The sequence below is a fragment of the Hemitrygon akajei genome, chromosome 1, assembly GCF_048418815.1.
Source record: "Hemitrygon akajei chromosome 1, sHemAka1.3, whole genome shotgun sequence".
In the NCBI taxonomy this organism is placed as follows: Eukaryota; Metazoa; Chordata; class Chondrichthyes; order Myliobatiformes; family Dasyatidae; genus Hemitrygon; species Hemitrygon akajei.
The window spans coordinates 218514692-218534496 of NC_133124.1; the positions used below are offsets into that span (position 1 = coordinate 218514692).

General features: G+C 44.1%; 1 protein-coding gene across 2 annotated transcripts in view; it reads left to right on the forward strand.

Annotated features, from left to right (window-relative positions):
- The window catches only part of LOC140739974 (pyroglutamylated RF-amide peptide receptor), a 73081-nt gene that overhangs the window by 38483 nt on the left and 14793 nt on the right, over positions 1-19805 (forward strand). For both annotated transcript variants that reach the window (XM_073068743.1, XM_073068833.1), the window contains 2 exons: positions 386-447; positions 3447-3679. In XM_073068743.1, the coding sequence (XP_072924844.1) occupies positions 386-447; positions 3447-3679 (295 nt within the window). The remainder of the gene's footprint in view (positions 1-385; positions 448-3446; positions 3680-19805) is intronic.

Here is a 19805-nt window from a genome sequence, read left to right on the forward strand (position 1 = left end):
GGTTCCTAATCAGACCTAATGTAACCTAATCAGAGGTTAAGTTGCCTCATAACCTCTTGACTTTTAAACTTTATGCTAAACATTATATTATGATGCTGCCCCGGTATATGTGATTTGCTCTGAAGTCTCAAGGGGACAGCTGTACACTGAGAGCAACGTAGATCGAGCTGGTGATCTCCCCTATGTCACCCGTCATCGCCATAATGAGATGTTCCTCACCTGGTACCGTTGTTTTACCTGCTGTCTCTGGTAGAGCAGATTTGATGGGCCATATGGTCTAATTCTGCTCCTATGTGTTACGATCTTATGCTCTTTGAGGCTTTTCACTGTGGAAGCTGCCTTTAAAATGTATCGCTGTCTGATTGACTGTTTTCTGGTATTACAGTAGCGGTCTGGCTGTCCGCGATGGCTATTGCTTCACCGCTGTGGTACGCACAGAAGATTGAGGTACAACCAGCTTCTCCTCCACCCTCTCAGCACACTATTCCAACAATACAAACTGAAAGCTAATTGGAGCAGCACTCCAATCAAAGGCACTTATGAAATTTGCTGCCTATTACCTTCACCCTTGTGCTGGTTCTTGCCTCACCTGCCTCGTGAAAGGTCTGGATCGGGGCTCCCAACCCTTTTTTATGCCGTGGACCCCTACCATTAACCAAGGGGTTTGTGGACGCTAGTTGGGGAGCCCCTGGCCTAGATAGAGTGTATGTGGAGAGGATATTTTCAATAGTGGGGGCGTCTAGGATCAGGGAGCACAGCCTCAGAATAGACGGATGTCCCTTTAGAACAGGGATGAGGAGAAATTCCTATATCCTGAGGGTGATGAATCTGTAAGAATTGATTGCCACGGGCGGCTGTGAAAGCCAAGTCATTTGGCAGATTTAAAGCTGATGTTGATAGTTTCTTGATAAGTCGGGGCGTCAAAGGTTAGGGGAGAAGGCAGGAGAACAGGGTTAAGAGAGCTAATAAATCAGCCATGATGTTATACACCTCAGTACTTTTTTCTCTCTTTTTGCAATCCTTACTAGTTTAACTTTATAATGTAATTTAAAGTTTTCTTATTTTTATTTTTAAAGTACTGCTGCTGTATAACATAGCTCCACCATGATGGTGGAGCAGACTCGATGGGTTGAATGGCTTAATCCTGCTCCTATCTTGCATGGTTTTCGTATACGGGTGAAGCTCCTCTCCACTTTGAAGGGTGTCAGATTCAGTAACAGAACATGATCATTCCTGGACCCAGCATAGTGATGCAGTTACAAAGAAGGCATAACAGTGGCTATATTTGATTAGGAGTTTGAGGAGATTTGGTATGCCACCAAAGACACCCACAAATTTCTACAGATCTACCATGGAGAACATTCTAACTGTTTGCATCACCGGGGGGTACTGCATAGGATCGGAAAAAACTACAGAAAGTTGTAAACTTAGCCTGCTCCATCATGGACATGAGCCTCCCCAGCTTCCAGGGCACCCTCAAAACAGCGGCATCCATTATACCTCAAGTAATATTTGGGTTTATACACACACACACACACACACACACACACACACACACACACACACACACACACACACACACACACACACACAGACACACACACGCACACACACACACACACACACACAGACACACACACACACACACACACACAGACACACACACATGCACACACACACACACAGACACACACACACGCACACACACACACACACACACACAGACACACACACACACACACACACAGACACACACACACACACACACACACACATACACACACACACACACACACACAGACACACACACAGACACACACACATGCACACACACACACACACAGACACAGACACACACACGCACACGCGCGCACACACACACACACGCGCGCACACACACACACACACACACACACACACAGAGTTTGCTTAAGCGTTCTTGTTTGTTTAAGTGATTATTTAGAGGTTATATGTAAAAATACATTAAATGCATACATCATCACACTACCATGTGATACGTGCACACCTCGCTTCAGACCCGCATTTTTGGATTCCCATGCCTTCCTTTGAATTAGTTTAATGTTTTGAAGTTACAAAACAGAGCCCAAAAGCAAGCCCTCTTCTCATTGCTACCATCAGGGAGGAGGTGCTGGAGCCTGAAATCACACACTCAACGATTCAGGAACAGCTTCTTCCCCCTCTGTTATCTGATTTCTGAATGGACATTGACACCTCAGTACTTTTTTCTCTCTTTTTGCAATCCTTACTAGTTTAACTTTATAATGTAATTTAAAGTTTTCTTATTTTTATTTTTAAAGTACTGCTGCTGTATAACAGATTTCACAAAGCACGCACAACATCCCGGAGGAACTCAGCAGGTCAGGCAGCATCTATGGATAAAAGTACAGTTGACGTTTCAGGCTGGACTTATCTGATTCTGATTCAGATTCAGATTCAAGTTTATTGATCACCTGTACATCGAAGCATGCTATGACCTGAGCCATTTATTTCAACATCCAATACAACCTATGGATATGCAAGGGCAGCCCGCAAGTGTTGGCTCACATTCCACCGTTAACATTCCTGCAATCCGGCAGAACAGCACAAGCAGCAACAACAACAAAACAAACCATGGTCCTTCCCTTTACACATTTGATACGATGATACACGTTGTGTCGCGACGTGCAACACTATTCTGTTTATTTTTCCTCCACTCTACTTCCTGTAAGTAATTCATCGCAGTTCCTCCATTTCCACAGCATCAGTCTTGTGGTCTTGAGATACCATCTTCACTGTTATATGACTATTAAACAGTCTCCTGCTATGATAAAATGGACCTCACAGACTATATTATTATGGCTTGCGCTTTGCTGTCTGCAAGGACTGTGCCTTCTCTGTAACTGTACCACCGAGCTTCCTCCAGTGCTCACAGTTTTAATTGATTGAGATAGTGCAGAACAGGCCCTTCCAGCCCTTCGAGCCTGCCGCCAGCCAATCCCCTGATTCTAATCCCAACGTAATCACATTACGATTTACAAAGACCAATTAGCCTAACAACTGGTATGTCTTTGGACCGTGGGAGGAAACCAGAGCATCCAGAGGAAACCTCCGTGGTCACGAGGAGAACGTAGGGAGGACAGTGGCATTTCTTTCCACTTTCCAAAGACATTCTGACAAGTAGGTTAACTTGTCATAATATATTGTAATTAGGCGGCATGGTGATATATTGAATGGTGGGGCAGGTTTGAGGGGCCAAATGGACTCCTCTTTACGTTATTAAGTTTATGTTCCTCCTGCTAGCCCCACATTTAAGAACTGTCAGTGCCTCTTGACACAATGCCGGACTGACTCCCACATATACTCCTGTCCGCTACTTGTGTGTGTTTGAATGGGATCGAGTGACTTCCTTGTTGGCTGTGTGACTTTGCTGTGTAATTGTCGCGCAGGTTCAGCACGATTTCCTCTTCGAAGTGCACTACACCTGCTGTCAGGAGATCTGGCACCAGCCACAGCAGAGGAGGGCCTACACCACCGTCATCCTGATTTTGGTGTTCCTTGTCCCACTCCTCACGCTGGCCTGCATCTACGGAAAGGTGGCACATGAGCTGTGGTTCAAGCATCGTGTTTACGACTCCGTCTTTCAGGCCCTGTCCGGAGCTGAACTGAACAAGCGAACAAGGTAAATTTCAAGGAATTAATTGTGACTGTAAACTCTTTCATGTTAACCAGCTGCATCTCTGTGCCATCTGTTAGGACAAATATTGTCCTAAAAGTATTATTGAAAAAGAGTGAGAGTATCTTGTGTGTAAGTTTAATTTGGCTTGAGATGGGATGATGATCCTGGAGGCTATCTTTTATTTATTTCCCTCCAGAGGAGATATATCACAAATCCTGGTTATGCGACCACTGATGCCAGGCAGGCAATCTCTGAAGATTTTGGCATCCTGAATACTTCTGGGTGTATCTTATGGATTTTGGGCTGCTGATGATGAAAATCACCACAAAATTACCCTATCACACACTTTAAAAAAAAATCACTTATATTTGTTAATTCAGTTTCTTTATTCAAGTCAATTAAAATGTTGCCCACGATGTAAGCTGGAAAGTTTTCTATCTTGTCAAGGCATGCTTTGGCAGGGCAGGTTTTAGAGATGCTGGAAAGGTAGCACATACAAACTGTTCAATGTATTGTGTTTACATGTATATCGGTTGGCAATCATGTTGATGTGCATGCTCTATGTGCATAACAGATTGTGTGTACTCATTATAATTAAAGCAGGAGTATTTGTGATAGCAAAATCTTTCTCCAAATTCCTACGTGATACACATAGCCTGAAATTATATTTGCTTTCAGCGTTATGTGGTCTATTATAAACACAAAAAAATTCTGAGGAAGCAAGACAGTTGAAAAAGATTTTCTGTCCTGTGTAATGGCTGGGATCACCTGTCTTACACCATAGGATACAGGAGTGGAATAAGGCCATTTGGCCCATCAAGTCTGCTCCACCATTTCTTCATGTTTCATCATGGCTGGTCCAATTTTACTCTCAGCCCCAATCTCCTGCCTTCTCCCTGTATCCCTTCATGCTCCGGCCAGTCAATAACCGATCATCCTTTACTTTAAATATACATATAGACTTGGCCTCAACAGCTGCCTGTTGCGAAAAATTCCACAGATTCACCACTCTCTAGCTAAAGGAATTACTCCTCGTCTACATTCTAAAAGGACGCCCCTCTATTCTGAGGCTGTGTCCTCTGGTATTAGACTCCCCCACCATAGGAAATGTCCTCTCCACATCCACTTTATCAAGGACTTTGGCCATTCAATAAGTTTCAATGAGGTCATCCTTCATTCTTCTGAATTCTAGTGAATACAGACCCAGAGCATCAAACTCTTCAGATGACAAACCATTCAATTCTGGAATCATTTTTGTGAACCCTCTCTGGTCTCAGCACATCCTTTCTAAGATAAGGGGACCAAAATTTCTTACAGTGCTCCAAGTGAGGCCTCACCAGTACTTTATAAAATCTCAACATTACATCCTTGCTTTTATATTCTAGTCCTCTTGAAATGAATGCTAACATCACATTTGCCTTCCTCACCACAGAGTCAACCTGCAAATTAACCTTTAAAGAATCCTGCACCAGGACTCCCAATCTGTTTGAGCTTCAGATTTTTGTATTTTCTCTCAATTTTGAAAATAGTTAACCCTTTCATTTCTTCTACTAAAGTGCATGGCCATACATTTCCCGACACTATATTCCATCTGCCATTTCTTTGCCCATTCTCTTAATCTGTCTAAGTCCTTCCGTAGCCTCTCTATTTCCTTAAAATTACCAGCCTCTCCATCTATCTTTACATCATCTGTAAACTTTGCAACAAAGCCATCAATTCCATCATCCAAGTAATTGACATATAACGTAAAATGAATCAGGCCCAACACAGATTATGTGGAACACCACTAGTCACTGGCAGGCAGTTAGAAAAGGCTCTCTTTATCCCCACTCTTTGCCTCCTGCCAATCAGACACTGGTTTATCCAGGCTGGAATCATTCCTGTAACACCATAAGTGGGTAACATTCAGGAGAGGGAAGGGTAAGAATCAGAGGCTAGAGAGCACCCCTGTGGCTGTACCCCTTGACCATAAGTACTTCTGTTTGAGTACTGTTGGGGGGGGGATGGCCTACTTGGGGGAAGCAACAGTGGCCATGCCTCTGACACAGAGTCTGGCCCTGTGGCTCAGAAGGGTAGGGAAAGGAAGAGGATGGCAGCAGTGATAGGGGACTCTATAGTTAGGGGGTCAAACAGGTGACTTTGTGGACGCAGGAAAGAAGCACGGATGGTAGTTTGCCTCCCAGGTGCCAGGATCTGAGATGTTTCTGACTGCATCCAAGATATCCTGAAGTGGGAAGGACAACAGCCAGAGGTCATGGTACAGATTGATACCAACGACATACAAGGGGTGATTGATAAGATCGTGGCCTAAGGTAGAAGGAGTCAATTTTAGAAAACTTAGCACCTTTATTTTTCAACATAATTCCCTCCTACATGTAGTTCAGCAGTCGTGGAGCATACGGATCCCTTCTTTGTGGAAGTGGTCCATACCAGGGTTGATTGATAAGTTCATGGCCTAAGGTAGAAGGAGATGAGTTATTAACTTCAAACTTTCTGCATAATCACTCAAAGAGTTGACCTACATGTGCATGTAACGAGAGTGTCTTGGACCTCCAGGTGGTCCACAACAGGAGTGATTAATAAGTTTGTGGCCTAAGGTAGAAGGAGATGAGTTATACAGCTCTTGTTGCATGCACATGCAGTTCAACTCTTGGAGTGAAAATGCAGAAAGTTTGAAGTTAATATCTCACTTCCTTCTACCCGAGGCCATGAATTTATCAATCACCCCATTCTGTGGACCACTCTGGGGGTCCAAGACACCAACTTCTACAAAGAAGGGATCCGTATGCTCCATGACCACTGGACTAAGTGTGTAAATGTAGGAAAAATAAATGTGCTAGGTTTTCTAAAATTGACTCCTTCTACCTTAGGCCACGAACTTATCAATCACCCCTCGTAGGCAGGAAAAGGGAGGAGGTCGTGAAAGCAAACTACGGAGAGTTAGGAAGGAAGTTGAGCAAGATGACTACAAAGGTAGTCATCTTGGGATTACTGCCTGTGCCACGCGACAGTGAGTATAGGAATAGAGTGAGGTGGAGGATAAATGTGTGGCTGAGAGATTGGGGCAGGGGGCAGGGATTCAGATTTCTGGATCATTGGGACCACTTTTGGTGCAGGAGTGACCTGTGCAAAAAGGATGGTTTGCACTTGAATCCCGGGGGTCCAATATCCTGGCGGGGAGGTTTGCTAAGGCTATTGAGGAGAGTTTAAACTAGGATTGCTGCGGGTGGGAACCAAACTGAAGAGATGGAAGAAGAGGCGGTTGACTCACAAAATGGAGAAAGCTTGGAGACAGTGCAAGAGGGAGGATAGGCAGGTGATTGAGAAGGGACGCGCTCAGACTGATGGTTTAATGCAAGGAGTATTATGTACAGTTTAATGCAAGGATGGTTTGAGATATGTCTGTTTTAATGCAGGGAGTATTATGAACAAAGCGGATGAGCTTGGGGCGTGGATCAGTACTTGGAGCTGTGATGTGGTGGCCATTACAGTGATTTGGATGGCTCAGGGGCAGGAATGGTTACTTTGAGTGCCAGGCTTTAGATGTTTCAGAAAGGACAGGGAGGGAGAAAAAGAGGTGGGGGCGTGGCACTGTTGATCAGAGATAGTGACATGGCTGCAGAAAAAGAGGAAGACATGGAGGGATTGTCTACGGAGTCTCTGTGGGTGGAAGTTAGGAATAGGAAGAGGTCAATAACTCTACTGGGTGTTTTTTATAGACCACTCAATAGTAACAGGGACATCGAGGAGCAGATAGGGAGACAGATTCTGGAAAGGTGTGATAATAACAGGGCTGTCGTGGTGGGAGATTATAATTTCCCAAATATCAATTGGCATGTCCCTAGAGCGAGGGGATTAGATGGGGTGGAGTTTGTCAGGTCTGTTCAGGAAGGTTTCTTGACACAATATGTAGATAAGCCTACAAGCGGAGCTGTACTTGATCTGGTATTGGGAAATGAACCTGGTCAGGTGTCAGGTCTCTCAGTGGGAGAGCATTTTGGAGATAGTGATCACAACTCGATCTCCGTTACCATAGCTTTGGAAAGGGATGGGAACAGACAAGTTAGGGAAACGTTTAATTGGAGTAAGGAGAAATATGAAGCTATCAGGCAGGAACTTGGAAGCATAAATTGGAAACAGATGTTCTCAGGGAAATGTACAGAAGAAATGTGGCAAATGTTTAGGGGATATTTGCGTGGAGTTCTGCATAGGTCTGTTCCAGTGAGACAGGGAAAGGATGGTAGGGTACAGGAACCATGGTGTACAAAGGCTGTTGTAAATCTAGTGAAGAAGAAAAGAAGAGCTTACGAAAGGTTCAAAAATCTAGGTAATGATAGAGATCTAGAAGATTATAAGGCTAGCAGGAAGGAGTTTAAGAAAGAAATTAGGAGAGCCAGAAGGGGCCATGAGAAGGCTTTGACAAGCAGGATTAAGGAAAACCCCAAGGCATTCTACAAGTATGTGAAGAGCAAGAGGATAAGACGTGAGAGAATAGGATCAATCAAGTGTGACAGTGGAAAAGTGTGTATGGAACTGGAGGAGATAGCAGAGGCACCTAATATTTTGCTTCAGTATTCACTACGGAAAAGGATCTTGGTGATTGTAGGGATGACTTACAATGGACTGAAAAGCTTGAGCATGTAGATATTAAGAAAGAGGATGTGCAGGAGCTTTTGGAAAGCATCAAGTTGGATAAGTCACTGGGACCGGATGAGATGCACCCCAGGCTACTGTAGGAGGTGAGGGAGGAGATTACTGAGCCTCTGGCGATGATCTTTGCTGGGGACGATGGGGACGGGATAGGTTCCGGAGGATTGGAGGGTTGTGGATGTTGTTCCATTATTCAAGAAAGGGAGTAGGGATAGCCCAAGAAATTGTAGGCCAGTGAGTCTTACCTCAGTGGTTGGTAAGTTGATGAAGAAGATCCTGAGAAGTAGAATTTATGAACATTTAGAAAGGCATAATATGATTAGGAATAGTCAGGCAACACACACAAAATGCTGGTGGAATGCAGCAGGCCAGGCAGCATCTATAAGGAGAAGCACTGTCGACGTTTCGGGCCGAGACCCTTCTGACCTGACAAAGGTCCGAAATGTCGACAGTGCTTCTCCCTATAGATGCTGCCTGGCCTGCTGTGTTCCACCAGCATTTTGTGTGTGTTGCTTGAATTTCCAGCATCTGCAGATTTCCTCGTGTTTGCTTTAGGAATAGTCAGCATGGCTTTGTGAAAGGCAGGTCATGCCTTACGAGCCTGATTGAATTTTTTGAGGATGTGACTAAACACATTGATGATGGTAGAGTAGTAGATGTAATGTATATGGATTTCAGCAAGGCATTTAATAAGGTACCCAATGCAAGCCTTATTGAGAAAGTAAGGAGGGATGGGATCCAAGGGGAAATTGCTCTGTGGATCCAGAACTGGCTTGCCCACAGAAGGCAAAGAGTGGTTGCAGACGGGTCATATTCTGCATGGAGGTCGATCACCAGTGGTGTGCCTCAGGGATTTGTCCTGGGACCCCTGCTCTTCGTGATTTTTATAAATGACTTGGATGAAGAAGTGGAGGGATGGGTTAGTAAATTTGCTGATGGCACAAAGGTTGAAGGTGTTGTGGATAGTGTGGAGGGCTGTCAGAGGTTACAGCGGGACATTGATAGGATGCAACAATGAGCTGAGAAGTGGCAGATGGAATTCACCCCAGATAAGTGTGAGGTGGTTCATTTTGGTAGGTCAAATATGATGACATAATATACGGTAGTATTAATGGTAAGACTCTTGGCAGCGTAGAGGATCAGAGGGATATTTGCATCTGAGTCCATAGGACATTCAAGGCTGCTGCGCAGGTTGACTCTGTGGTTAAGAAAGTATATGTTGCATTGGCCTTCATCAATCGTGGGATTGAGTTTAGGAGCCAAGAGGTAATGTTGTAGATATATAGGACCCTGGTCAGACCCCACTTGGAGTACTCCGCTCATTTCTGGTCATCTCACTATAGGAAATATGTGGAAGCCATTAGAAAGGATGCAGAGGAGATTTACAGGGATGTTGCCTGAATTGGGAAGCATGCCTTATGAGAATAGGTTGAGTGAACTCGGTCTTTTCTCCTTGGAGCGACGGAGGATGAGTGGTGACCTGATAGAGGTGTATAAGATGATGGGAGGCGTTGATCGTGTGGATAGTCAGAGGATTTTTCCCAGGGCTGAAATGGCTAACATGAAAGGGCACAGTTTTAAGGTGCTTGGAAGTAGGTACAGAGGGGATGTCAGGGTTAAGTTTTTTATGCAGACAATGTTGAGAGTGTGGAATGGCTGCTGGCGACGGTGGTGGAGGTGGATACGATAGGATCTTTTAAGAGACTCCTGGACAGGTATATGGAGCTCAGAAAAATAGAGGGCTATGGGCAACCCTAGGTAATTTCTCAGGTAAGAGCATGTTCGGCACAGTGTGGGCTGAAGAGCCTGTATTGTGCTGTAGGTTTTCAATGTTTCTATGGGCTCCTAGCTTGATAAGCTGCATCATGTGTGGCACCTTGTCAAAGACTCTCTGAAAATCCAAGTACACATCAACCAATTCTCCTTTGTCTATCCTGCTTGTTGTTTCTTCAAAGAATTCCAGCATATTTTTCAGGCAAGGTTTTCCCCTGAGGAAACCATGCTGACAACGGCCTATTTTATCATGTGCCTCCAAGTATCCTGAGACCTCATCTTTAATAATCAATGTCAGCATCTTCCCAAACACTGAGGTCAGACTAACTGGCCTATAATTTCCTTTCTTCTGCTTCTCTCCCTTCTTGAAGAGTGGAGTGGCATTTGCAGTTTTGTCTTTCCACCTCTCTTTTATACTTTATATATCTGAAGAAACTTTTGGTATCCTCTTTAATATAATTGGCTAGCTTACTTAAGTATTCCAACCTTACCTTCTTAATGACTTTTTTAGTTGAGTTCTGTTAGTTTTTAAAAGCTTCCCAATTCTCTTAACTTCCCACTAATTTTTGCTCTATTATATGCCCTCTCTTTGGATTTTATGTTGGGTTTGACTTCTTTTGTTAGCCATGGTTGTATCATCATTCCTTTAGAATACTTTTTCCTCTTTGGGATGTATATATCATGTGCCTTCGAATTGCTTTCTGGAAGCTCCCCCCTCCTGTAATCCAGCATCAACCTGATTTTCCCAATCTACCTGCATATTGAAGTCCCCCATGACTATTGTAACATTGCCCTTTTGACATGCATCTTTGTATTGACTATTGTAATTTGTAAGCTACATCCTTACTACTATTTGGGGTCTTTATACAACTCCCATCAGTGTCTTTTTACCCTTGCAGTTCCTTAACTCTATCCATAATGATTCAACACCTTCCCACCCTATGTCACCTCTCTCTAATAATTTGATTTCATTTTTATCAACAGAGCAATGCCACCTCCTCAGCCTTCCTGCCTATACTGTACTATCCTATTCATAGCAAAAGGATTTGAGTACAGGAGCAGGGAGGTTCTACTGCAGTTGTACAAGGCCTTGGTGAGACCACACCTAGAATATTGTGTGCAGTTTTGGTCCCCTAATCTGAGGAAAGACATTCTTGCCATAGAGGGAGTACAGAGAAGGTTCACCAGATTGATTCCTGGGATGGCAGGACTTACATATGAAGAAAGACTGGATCGATTAGGCTTATACTCACTGGAATTTAGAAGATTGAGGGGGGATCTTATTGAAACGTATAAAATTCTAAAGGGATTGGACAGGCTAGATGCAGGAAGATTGTTTCCGATGTTGGGGAAGTACAGATGAGGAAAAACTTCTTCACACAGAGAGTGGTGAATCTGTGGAATTCTCTGCCACAGGAAACAGTTGAGGCCGGTTCATTGGCTATATTTAAGAGGAAGTTAGATATGGCCCTTGTGGCTAAAGGGATCAGGGGGTATGGAGAGAAAGCAGGTACAGGGTTCTGAGTTGGATGATCAGCCATGATCATACTGAATGGCGGTGCAGGCTCGAAGGGCTGAATAGCCTACTCCTGCACCTATCTTCTATGTTTTCTATGTACTTTCAATACATTGTGTATCCTTGGACATCAAGCTCCCAGCTGTAATCATCTTTCTGCCATGATTCAGTGATGCCTACAACATCCTACCTGCCAATCTGCAATTCTGTTGCAGATTCATCTACCTCATTCCATGTACTGTGCACATTCAAACATAACACCTTCAGTCCTGTACTCACCCTACTTGACTTTGTCCGCCTTTTACCTTGTAACTCCTGCTGTTGACACAATATTGCCCTATCAAGAGCCTCTCCTCACTTCACATTGCCTCTGTAAACCAGCATTATTATCTGCCTTTCCTACGATACTTCTTGCATTGCAATTTACGCTGCTCAGGACACTAGTCATAGCATGCTCAATCTTTTGATTCCTAACTTTGCCTGTGATCTTACTAATTTCTCCCTCTATAACTCTCCATTGACTGATTTGGCACTCTGGTTCCCATCTCCCTGCATTTCTAGTTTAAACCCCACCACACAGCATTAACAAGTCTAGCTGCTAGGATATTAGTCTCCCTCCAGTTCAGGTGCAAGCCATCACTTCTGAATGGGTTCCACCTTCCCTGGAAGAGAGCCCAATGATTCCCTCCTACACCAACTCCTTAGCCACGTACTGAACTGTATAATCTTCCCTCTGACAGTGGTGTCAAGAAAACAACCTCTCCCTCAATGTTGCAAAAGCAAAGGAGCTGGTTGTGGACTACAGGAGGAATGGAGACAGGCTAAGCCCTATTGACATCAATAGATCTGGGGTTGAGAGGGTAAACAGCTTTAAGTTCCTCGGCATAAACATCACCAAGGATCTCATGTGGTCTGTACACACCAGCTGTGTGGTGAAAAAGGCACAACAGTGCCTCTTTCACCTCAGACGGTTGAGGAAGTTTGGTATGGGCCCCCAAACTTTCTACAGGGGCACAATTGAGAGCATCCTGACTGACTGCATCACTGCCTGGTATGGGAACTGTACCTCCCTTAATGGCAGGATTCTGCAGAAAGTGGTGCGGACAGCCCAGCGCATCTATAGTTGTGAACTTCCCTCTATTCAGGACATTTACAAGGACAGGTGTGTAAAAAGGTCCTGTCGGAACATTGGGGACCCGAGTCATCCCAACCACAATCGATTCCACTTGCTACCATCCAGCAAGCGGTATCACAGCATAAAAGCCAGGACCAACAGGCTCTGGGACAACTTCTTCCACCAGGCTGTCAGACTGATGAACTCATGCTGACTTGAGTGTTCTCTATATTACATTGACTCTTCTATTTATTATAAATTACTATGATTGCACATTTAGATGGAGACGTAATGTGAAGATTTTTACTCCTCATGTATGTTAAGGATGTAAGAAATAAAGTCAATTCAATTCAAGTTCTGGCCTCACTAGCTGTGTCTTGTAAAGACACTGCAACGAAGAAAGCAATGGCAAGCCACTTCTGTAGCAAAGTTTGCCAAGAACACATTTGGAAAGCCCCTCAATGATTGCCCGTGTCATACAACGTTGCTCATAGTGATGACGGTGAAAGAAGGCAGGTTCACTTTCATGCTAGGAATTAATTTCATTCATCTGTTTCGAGCACAGTAACAGGCCCTTCCAGCCCAGTGAGCTTATATTGCCCGATTATACCCATATGACCAACTAATCCACACATCTTTGCAATGTGGGAGAAACCCAGAACACCCGGAGGAAACCAACACAGTCATGGGAGAGCAAACAAATTCCTTACAGGCAACGTCAGAACTGAACCTGGGCGGTTGGCACTGTAATAGTGTTAAGGTAACCGTTACGCCCCAAATGATCTTGAGAAAGAAATTCTATAAATAAATTTTCTGTTCAGATTTGCTATTCACTCTAAATGGCTGGAGGTAAACTTTCCACACACTATATACAAACATGCAAACTACCGAGCAACTCCTCCGGAGATGTTGTCTGTAAACTTGGATTGGATCCAGCGTTTGCTAATTGTTTCACTAAACTGTTCCCAGTAAATGCTTCTCATTAATTATGCTCCCACTAAAAGATATTGAATGAAAGAGGTTCTTTCTGAATGAGGGCTTTGGGAAAAGATACAATCAATAGCCATCTTTGTAAGCAGTTCTTTCACGGAAAGAGACTCGGCAAGCAATATTTGGAGATGAGTCTTATAATTGATACTTTGTTCTGAAGGGTAGCCTCAGTAAATCACAGACTTGGTAAATGATGCTCACTCTAAATTAATATGCTATGGATCCTGAGATTTTTACACACTACAGCCTCTAGAGTTTACAGAGAATGGTGCGAAGAACAAGAAAAATTCCAGCGAGTGGCAGTTCTGTGGGTGAAAATGCCTTGTTACTGAGAGAAGTCAGAGGAGGATGGCTGGACTGGTTCAAGACTATAGGACGTAGGAGCAGAATTAGGCCAAGGTCAATGTCAGTAAAAGCCACTCTCAGTAACTCTGACCCTCAGTGTAGGTCACTTACAGTGGATAATGTTCTCAGTAAATGTTGCTCTCAGTGTCGGATTATTTACAGTTAAATTTCTCTGTTAATTGTCATTCTCAATTCATAATACTTTCAGATCTGGCAGTGGGAGAGGTCCCCAGGGGAGGTCTCTGTGTACAGGGGTCCTTTCCCTGTGCTTTGGGGATTGGGGTGGAGGGTATTGCATAGAGCAGTACTGAGCAAAAGATTTCTGAGTTTACTGGCTGTTCATCCTCTGAAGAAGCTGCTTCTCAACTTCTGGCTGCACTTCTGCCCCACGCTCTATGCTCCTGATCGACAGTCATCCAGTACAGAGGGGAGAAGGTTGCTCAGGGGATTTCCTGGTTGGTTTACCCTTGGGCCTGGTTAAGTTGGCCATTGGGGGGTCTGGGCAGTGGGCAGTCAAGGGTTCTGCCAAGCTGACTGCCGGCCCCTCTTCTGGAGCTGCTTCCATGCCCAGGTGACCTTGGAGAAGGAACACACGATATCTGTGGACCTGCCAAGTTGGCCATTCACAGGCTCAGGTGGCGAGAAGCCAAGGGTTCTGCCCAAGCTGACTGTTTGCCCCTCTTCCAGGATGTCCATGGGCACAATGATATGCAAAGGATGTTTCCTGTAGTGAGGGAGTCTAGAACCAGAGTCCTCAGAATACAAGGATGTCCCTTTATCACAGAGATAAGGAGGAATTTCTTTAGCCAGATGGTGGTGAATTTATGAAATTAATTACCACAGATGATTGTAGAGGCTAAGTCATTAGATATACTTAAAGCAGAGGCCGATTAATGAGGGTGTCAAAGATTACGGGGAGAAGGTAGGAGAATGGGGTTGAGAGGGAGAATATATCAGCCATGATGGAATGATGCAGCAGACTCAATGGGCCAAATGTCCTAATACATTTAGTAAGATTAAAATGAAACAAAATAGACATTTATGGAGTACAACAGTTACTAAGAGTGATATTAAATGCACATTATTGAAGAATAACTGCACATTATTCTTTCCTTAACCTGTGAGCAACCTACCAAAATTAACACACAAAATGCAAGAGGAACGCTGGCAGCATCTATGGAAGTGCATAAACAGTCGACGTTACTAAATGTCCTATGTCTTTTGATATTGTTTCTGTAACTGGTGTGCTGCTTGGGGTCTTGAATATATTGTAGATGGAAATAATCGTATCTTAATTTGAAACTGCAAAAAGTTTATTGTGTGGTGCTTTGCTGTTTGAATAAACTTTTCTGAAAAAATAATACTTTCTTGAAAATATTGCTCATAATAGACAGAGCAGTGATAGAGGTAGTGGAACTTCTATCCTATAATTCCAGTGACCCAGGTTCAAAACTTTTCCCCCTAAACTCATCTCCTTCTCCCTTAGGCCACAAACTTATCAATCACCCATGCTGTGGACACTTTCTGGAGGTCCAAGATCCGTATGCTCCATGACCACTGGACTAAGTGTGTAAATGTAGGAGGGGACTATGTTGAAAAATAAATGTGCCAGGTTTTCTAAAATTGACTCCTTCTACCTTAGGCCACAAACTTATCAATCACCCCTCGCATATAGCTAAATGACAATAAACTTGACTTACTTAAATGTATTTTGGTAAATGTCACACTCAAGAAGTTTCATGCCAAGAAAATGTCGCTTTCAGCAGATGTTGCTTTCAGTAAATGTCGCTCCTTGTTAAACGCTATTCTCAGTAAATGTTGCTCTCTATAAATGCCTGTTTCAGACATTCTTCGTCCTGTTAAATGTCACAGGTAGTGAATGTCCATCTCAGGAAATGGAACACTTAGTTACCGTCATCCTTGGTGTATCCCTGTATTAACAGCAGTCAATTGCTGTAACCATTGTGTCAGCAAATGCCACTCTCAGCAGATGTCTCCAACTTCCTGTCAATAATGTTTTCAATAAAATGTTGCTCTCAACAGCCTCTAACTTGATGCCTTGATAGTTGATTTCTCCCACTTCTGTTATGTTTTCCTCCCCATTCCCTCTTCTTTAATTCCCTATTCTGCCTGCCCCCTTACATCTTCTCTTCACTTTCCTATCACCTCCTCCTGGGCCCCTGTCTTTCCCTTTCTCCCATGGTCTACCCTCCTCTCCTATTAGATCCCTTCTTCTTCAGCTCTTTACCTTTTCCACCTATCACCTTCCAGCTTTTTACTTCGACACCCCCACTCTTTCAGCCACCCGGCTTCACCTGTCCATACTCTTCTTCTCTCTCCCATCTTCTTATTCTGGCATTTTCCCCCTTCCTTTACAGCACTGAGGAAGGGTCTCAGCCTGAAACGTTGACTGTTTATGCACTTCCATAGATGCTGCCAGTGTTCCTCTTGCATTTTGTGTGTTAATTTTGGTAGGTTGCTCAAATGTTAAGGAAAGAATAATGTGAAGTTATTCTTCAATAATGTGCATTTAATATCACTCTTAGTAACTGTTGTACTCCATAAATGTCTCTATTTTGTTTCATCTTAATCTTACTAAATATGACAATCAATAAATGACATTATGAGAGAAAGTCACAGTCAGTAAACACCCTCCTTAGGGGCTGTTGCACAGATCAAAGTAAGCCGCAGAGCGTTGTAAACTTAGTCAGCTCCATCATGGGTACTAGCCTCCGTAGTATTCAGGACAGCTTCACAGAATGATGCCTCAAAAAGATGGCATCCATCATTAAGGAGTCACACCATTCAGGATATGCCCTCTTCTCATGCTACCATCCGAAAGAAGGTACAGGAGTCTGAAGGCACACACTCAATGATTCAGGAACAGCTTCTTCAACTATGCCATCCAATTTCTAAATGGACATTGAACCAATGAAAACTACCTCATTTACTTTTTTTATTTCCGTTTTTACACTACTGATTTAGTTATTATATATATATTCAATGTCTATAAAAAGTATTCACACCTTCTTGGAAGTTTTCATGTTCAGTTGTTTTACAACATTGAATCACAATGGATTTAATTTGGCATTTTTGACATTGATCAACAGGAAAACACAGAAAATGTCAAAGTGAAAACAGATCTCTACAATGTGATCTAAATTAATAACAAATATAGAACACAAGATAATTGATTGCATAAGTAATCATCCCCCTTTAATAGGACACACCAAGCCATCAGTGGTACAGCCAACTGGTTTTCAAAGTCACATAATTAGTTAAATGGAGATCACCTGTGTGCAGTCAAGGTGTTTCAATTGATTGTAGTAAAAATACACCTGTATCTGGTAGAAACTACACCATGAAGACAAAAGAACACTCCAGACAGCTCTGTGAAAAGGTTATTGAAAAGCACAAGTCAGGAGAGATACAAGAAAATTTCCAAGTCACTGAATATCCCTTGGAGTACAGTTAAGGTTTTTAAGGTAGTCATAGCTGAAGGGTGGTAGTGGGGACGAGCTCCCACTGCTGAACAAATGTTCTTCATGGCGTGCGTCTCAAACAGCCTCTGACAACCAAGTCCAACTCCTGGCCTTCAAGTGTGGCATAGTTCTTATGCCCGGCGGAGCTGTTCTCACTGACAGGAGAAGGGGCAAAGGTGGATCACTGGCATCTTAAAACCAGTTGCTCCGGGCAGGTGGGGCTCGTTAACCACGGATGGTAGCTCATCTAGGAGAGGGAAACTACGATTACAAACCTCCGCTACCTTGCAGCTATACCCGCTCACGGAAAAGGCTTTGGGAGTAAACCCTGAGGAAAAATCCGGAGTCAATGATGACTGGACTTGACCAAAACCTCAAAGATATCGAAGGTGCACGAAAAACAGCGGTCAGTAACAATTAGCTACTAAGGGTCAAGGTAGATATAGCTGCACTACAAGAAACATGTTTGGCGGATTCAGGTACACTGAAGGAAAGGGACTACACATGTTTCTGGTAGGGAAAGAACCAGGACGAGCCTTGCGAGCATGGAGTGGGTTTTGCTGTAGGAACTCCTTGTTGCAAATGGTGGAGCCACCAGAAAATGGATCAGAGTGGCTTACGACTCTCTGCCTTCACACCAGTCATGGCCCAGTGTCTCTCATCAGTGTGTATGCCCCTACCTTGAACTCCCACCTCTGAGGCAAAAGACATGTTCTACGACAAATTAGAAGCTGGTGTCAGGAATATTCCCTGTGATGAGCACCTCGTTCTCCTTGGTGACTTCAACGCCAGAGTGGGAGCTGATAACGATTCCTGGCCGTCTTGTCTTGGCCACTTTGGAATTGGCAAAATAAATGACAATGGACAATGTCTCACTAGACAATAGACAGTAGACAGTAGGTGCAGGAGTAGGCCCTTCGGCCCTTCTAGCCAGCACCGCCATTCACTGTGATCATGGCTGATCATACACAATCAGTACCCCGTTCCTGCCCTCTCCCCATATCCCTTGACCCCGCTATCTATAAGAGCTCTATCTAACTCTCTCTTGAATGCATCCAGAGACTTGGCCTCCACCGCCTTCTGGGGCAGAGCATTCCACATATCCACCACTCTCTGGGTGAAAATTTTTTTCTGCATCTCTGTTCTAAATGGCCTACCCCTTATTCTTAAACTGTGGCCTCTAGTTCTGGACTCACCCATCAGTGGGAACATGCTTCCTGCCTCCAGCGTGTCCAATCGTCTCCTGGAGTTCTGCTCCTATCACGGCCTGTGTGTAACCAACTCCTACTTTCAGATGAAGTCGCAGTACAAGGTCTCATGGTGACATCCACAGTCTAAACACTGACACCAACTAGACATGATCACCACCAGGCGCTCTTTCATCAACTCTGTACTAATCACCCGCTCATACCACAGTGCAGACTGAGATACGGATCATCACCGGGCGCTCTTTCATCAACTCTGTACTAATCACCCACTCATACCACAGTGCAGACTGCGATACGGATCATCACCAGGCGCTCTGTCATCATCTCTGTACTAATCACCCACTCATACCACAGTGCAGACTGTGATACGGATCATCACCAGACGCTCTGTCATCATCTCTGTACTAATCACCCACTCACACCACAGTGCAGACTGCGATACGGATCATCACCAGACGCTCTGTCATCATCTCTGTACTAATCACCCACTCATACCACAGTGCAGACTGCAATACAGATCATCACCAGGCGCTCTTTCATCATCTCTGTACTAATCACCCACTCATACCACAGTGCAGACTGCGATACGGATCATCACCAGACGCTCTTTCATCATCTCTGTACTAATCACCCACTCACACCACAGTGCAGACTGCGATACGGATCATCACCAGACGCTCTGTCATCATCTCTGTACTAATCACCCACTCACACCACAGTGCAGACTGCAATACAGATCATCACCAGGCGCTCTTTCATCAACTCTGTACTAATCACCCACTCATACCACAGTGCAGACTGCGATACGGATCATCACCGGCGCTCTTTCATCAACTCTGTACTAATCACCCACTCATACCACAGTGCAGACTGCGATACGGATCATCACCAGGCGCTCTTTCATCAACTCTGTACTAATCACCCACTCATACCACAGTGCAGACTGCGATACGGATCATCACCAGGCGCTCTTTCATCAACTCTGTACTAATCACCCACTCCTACCACAGTGCAGACTGCGATACGGATCATCACCAGGCGCTCTTTCATC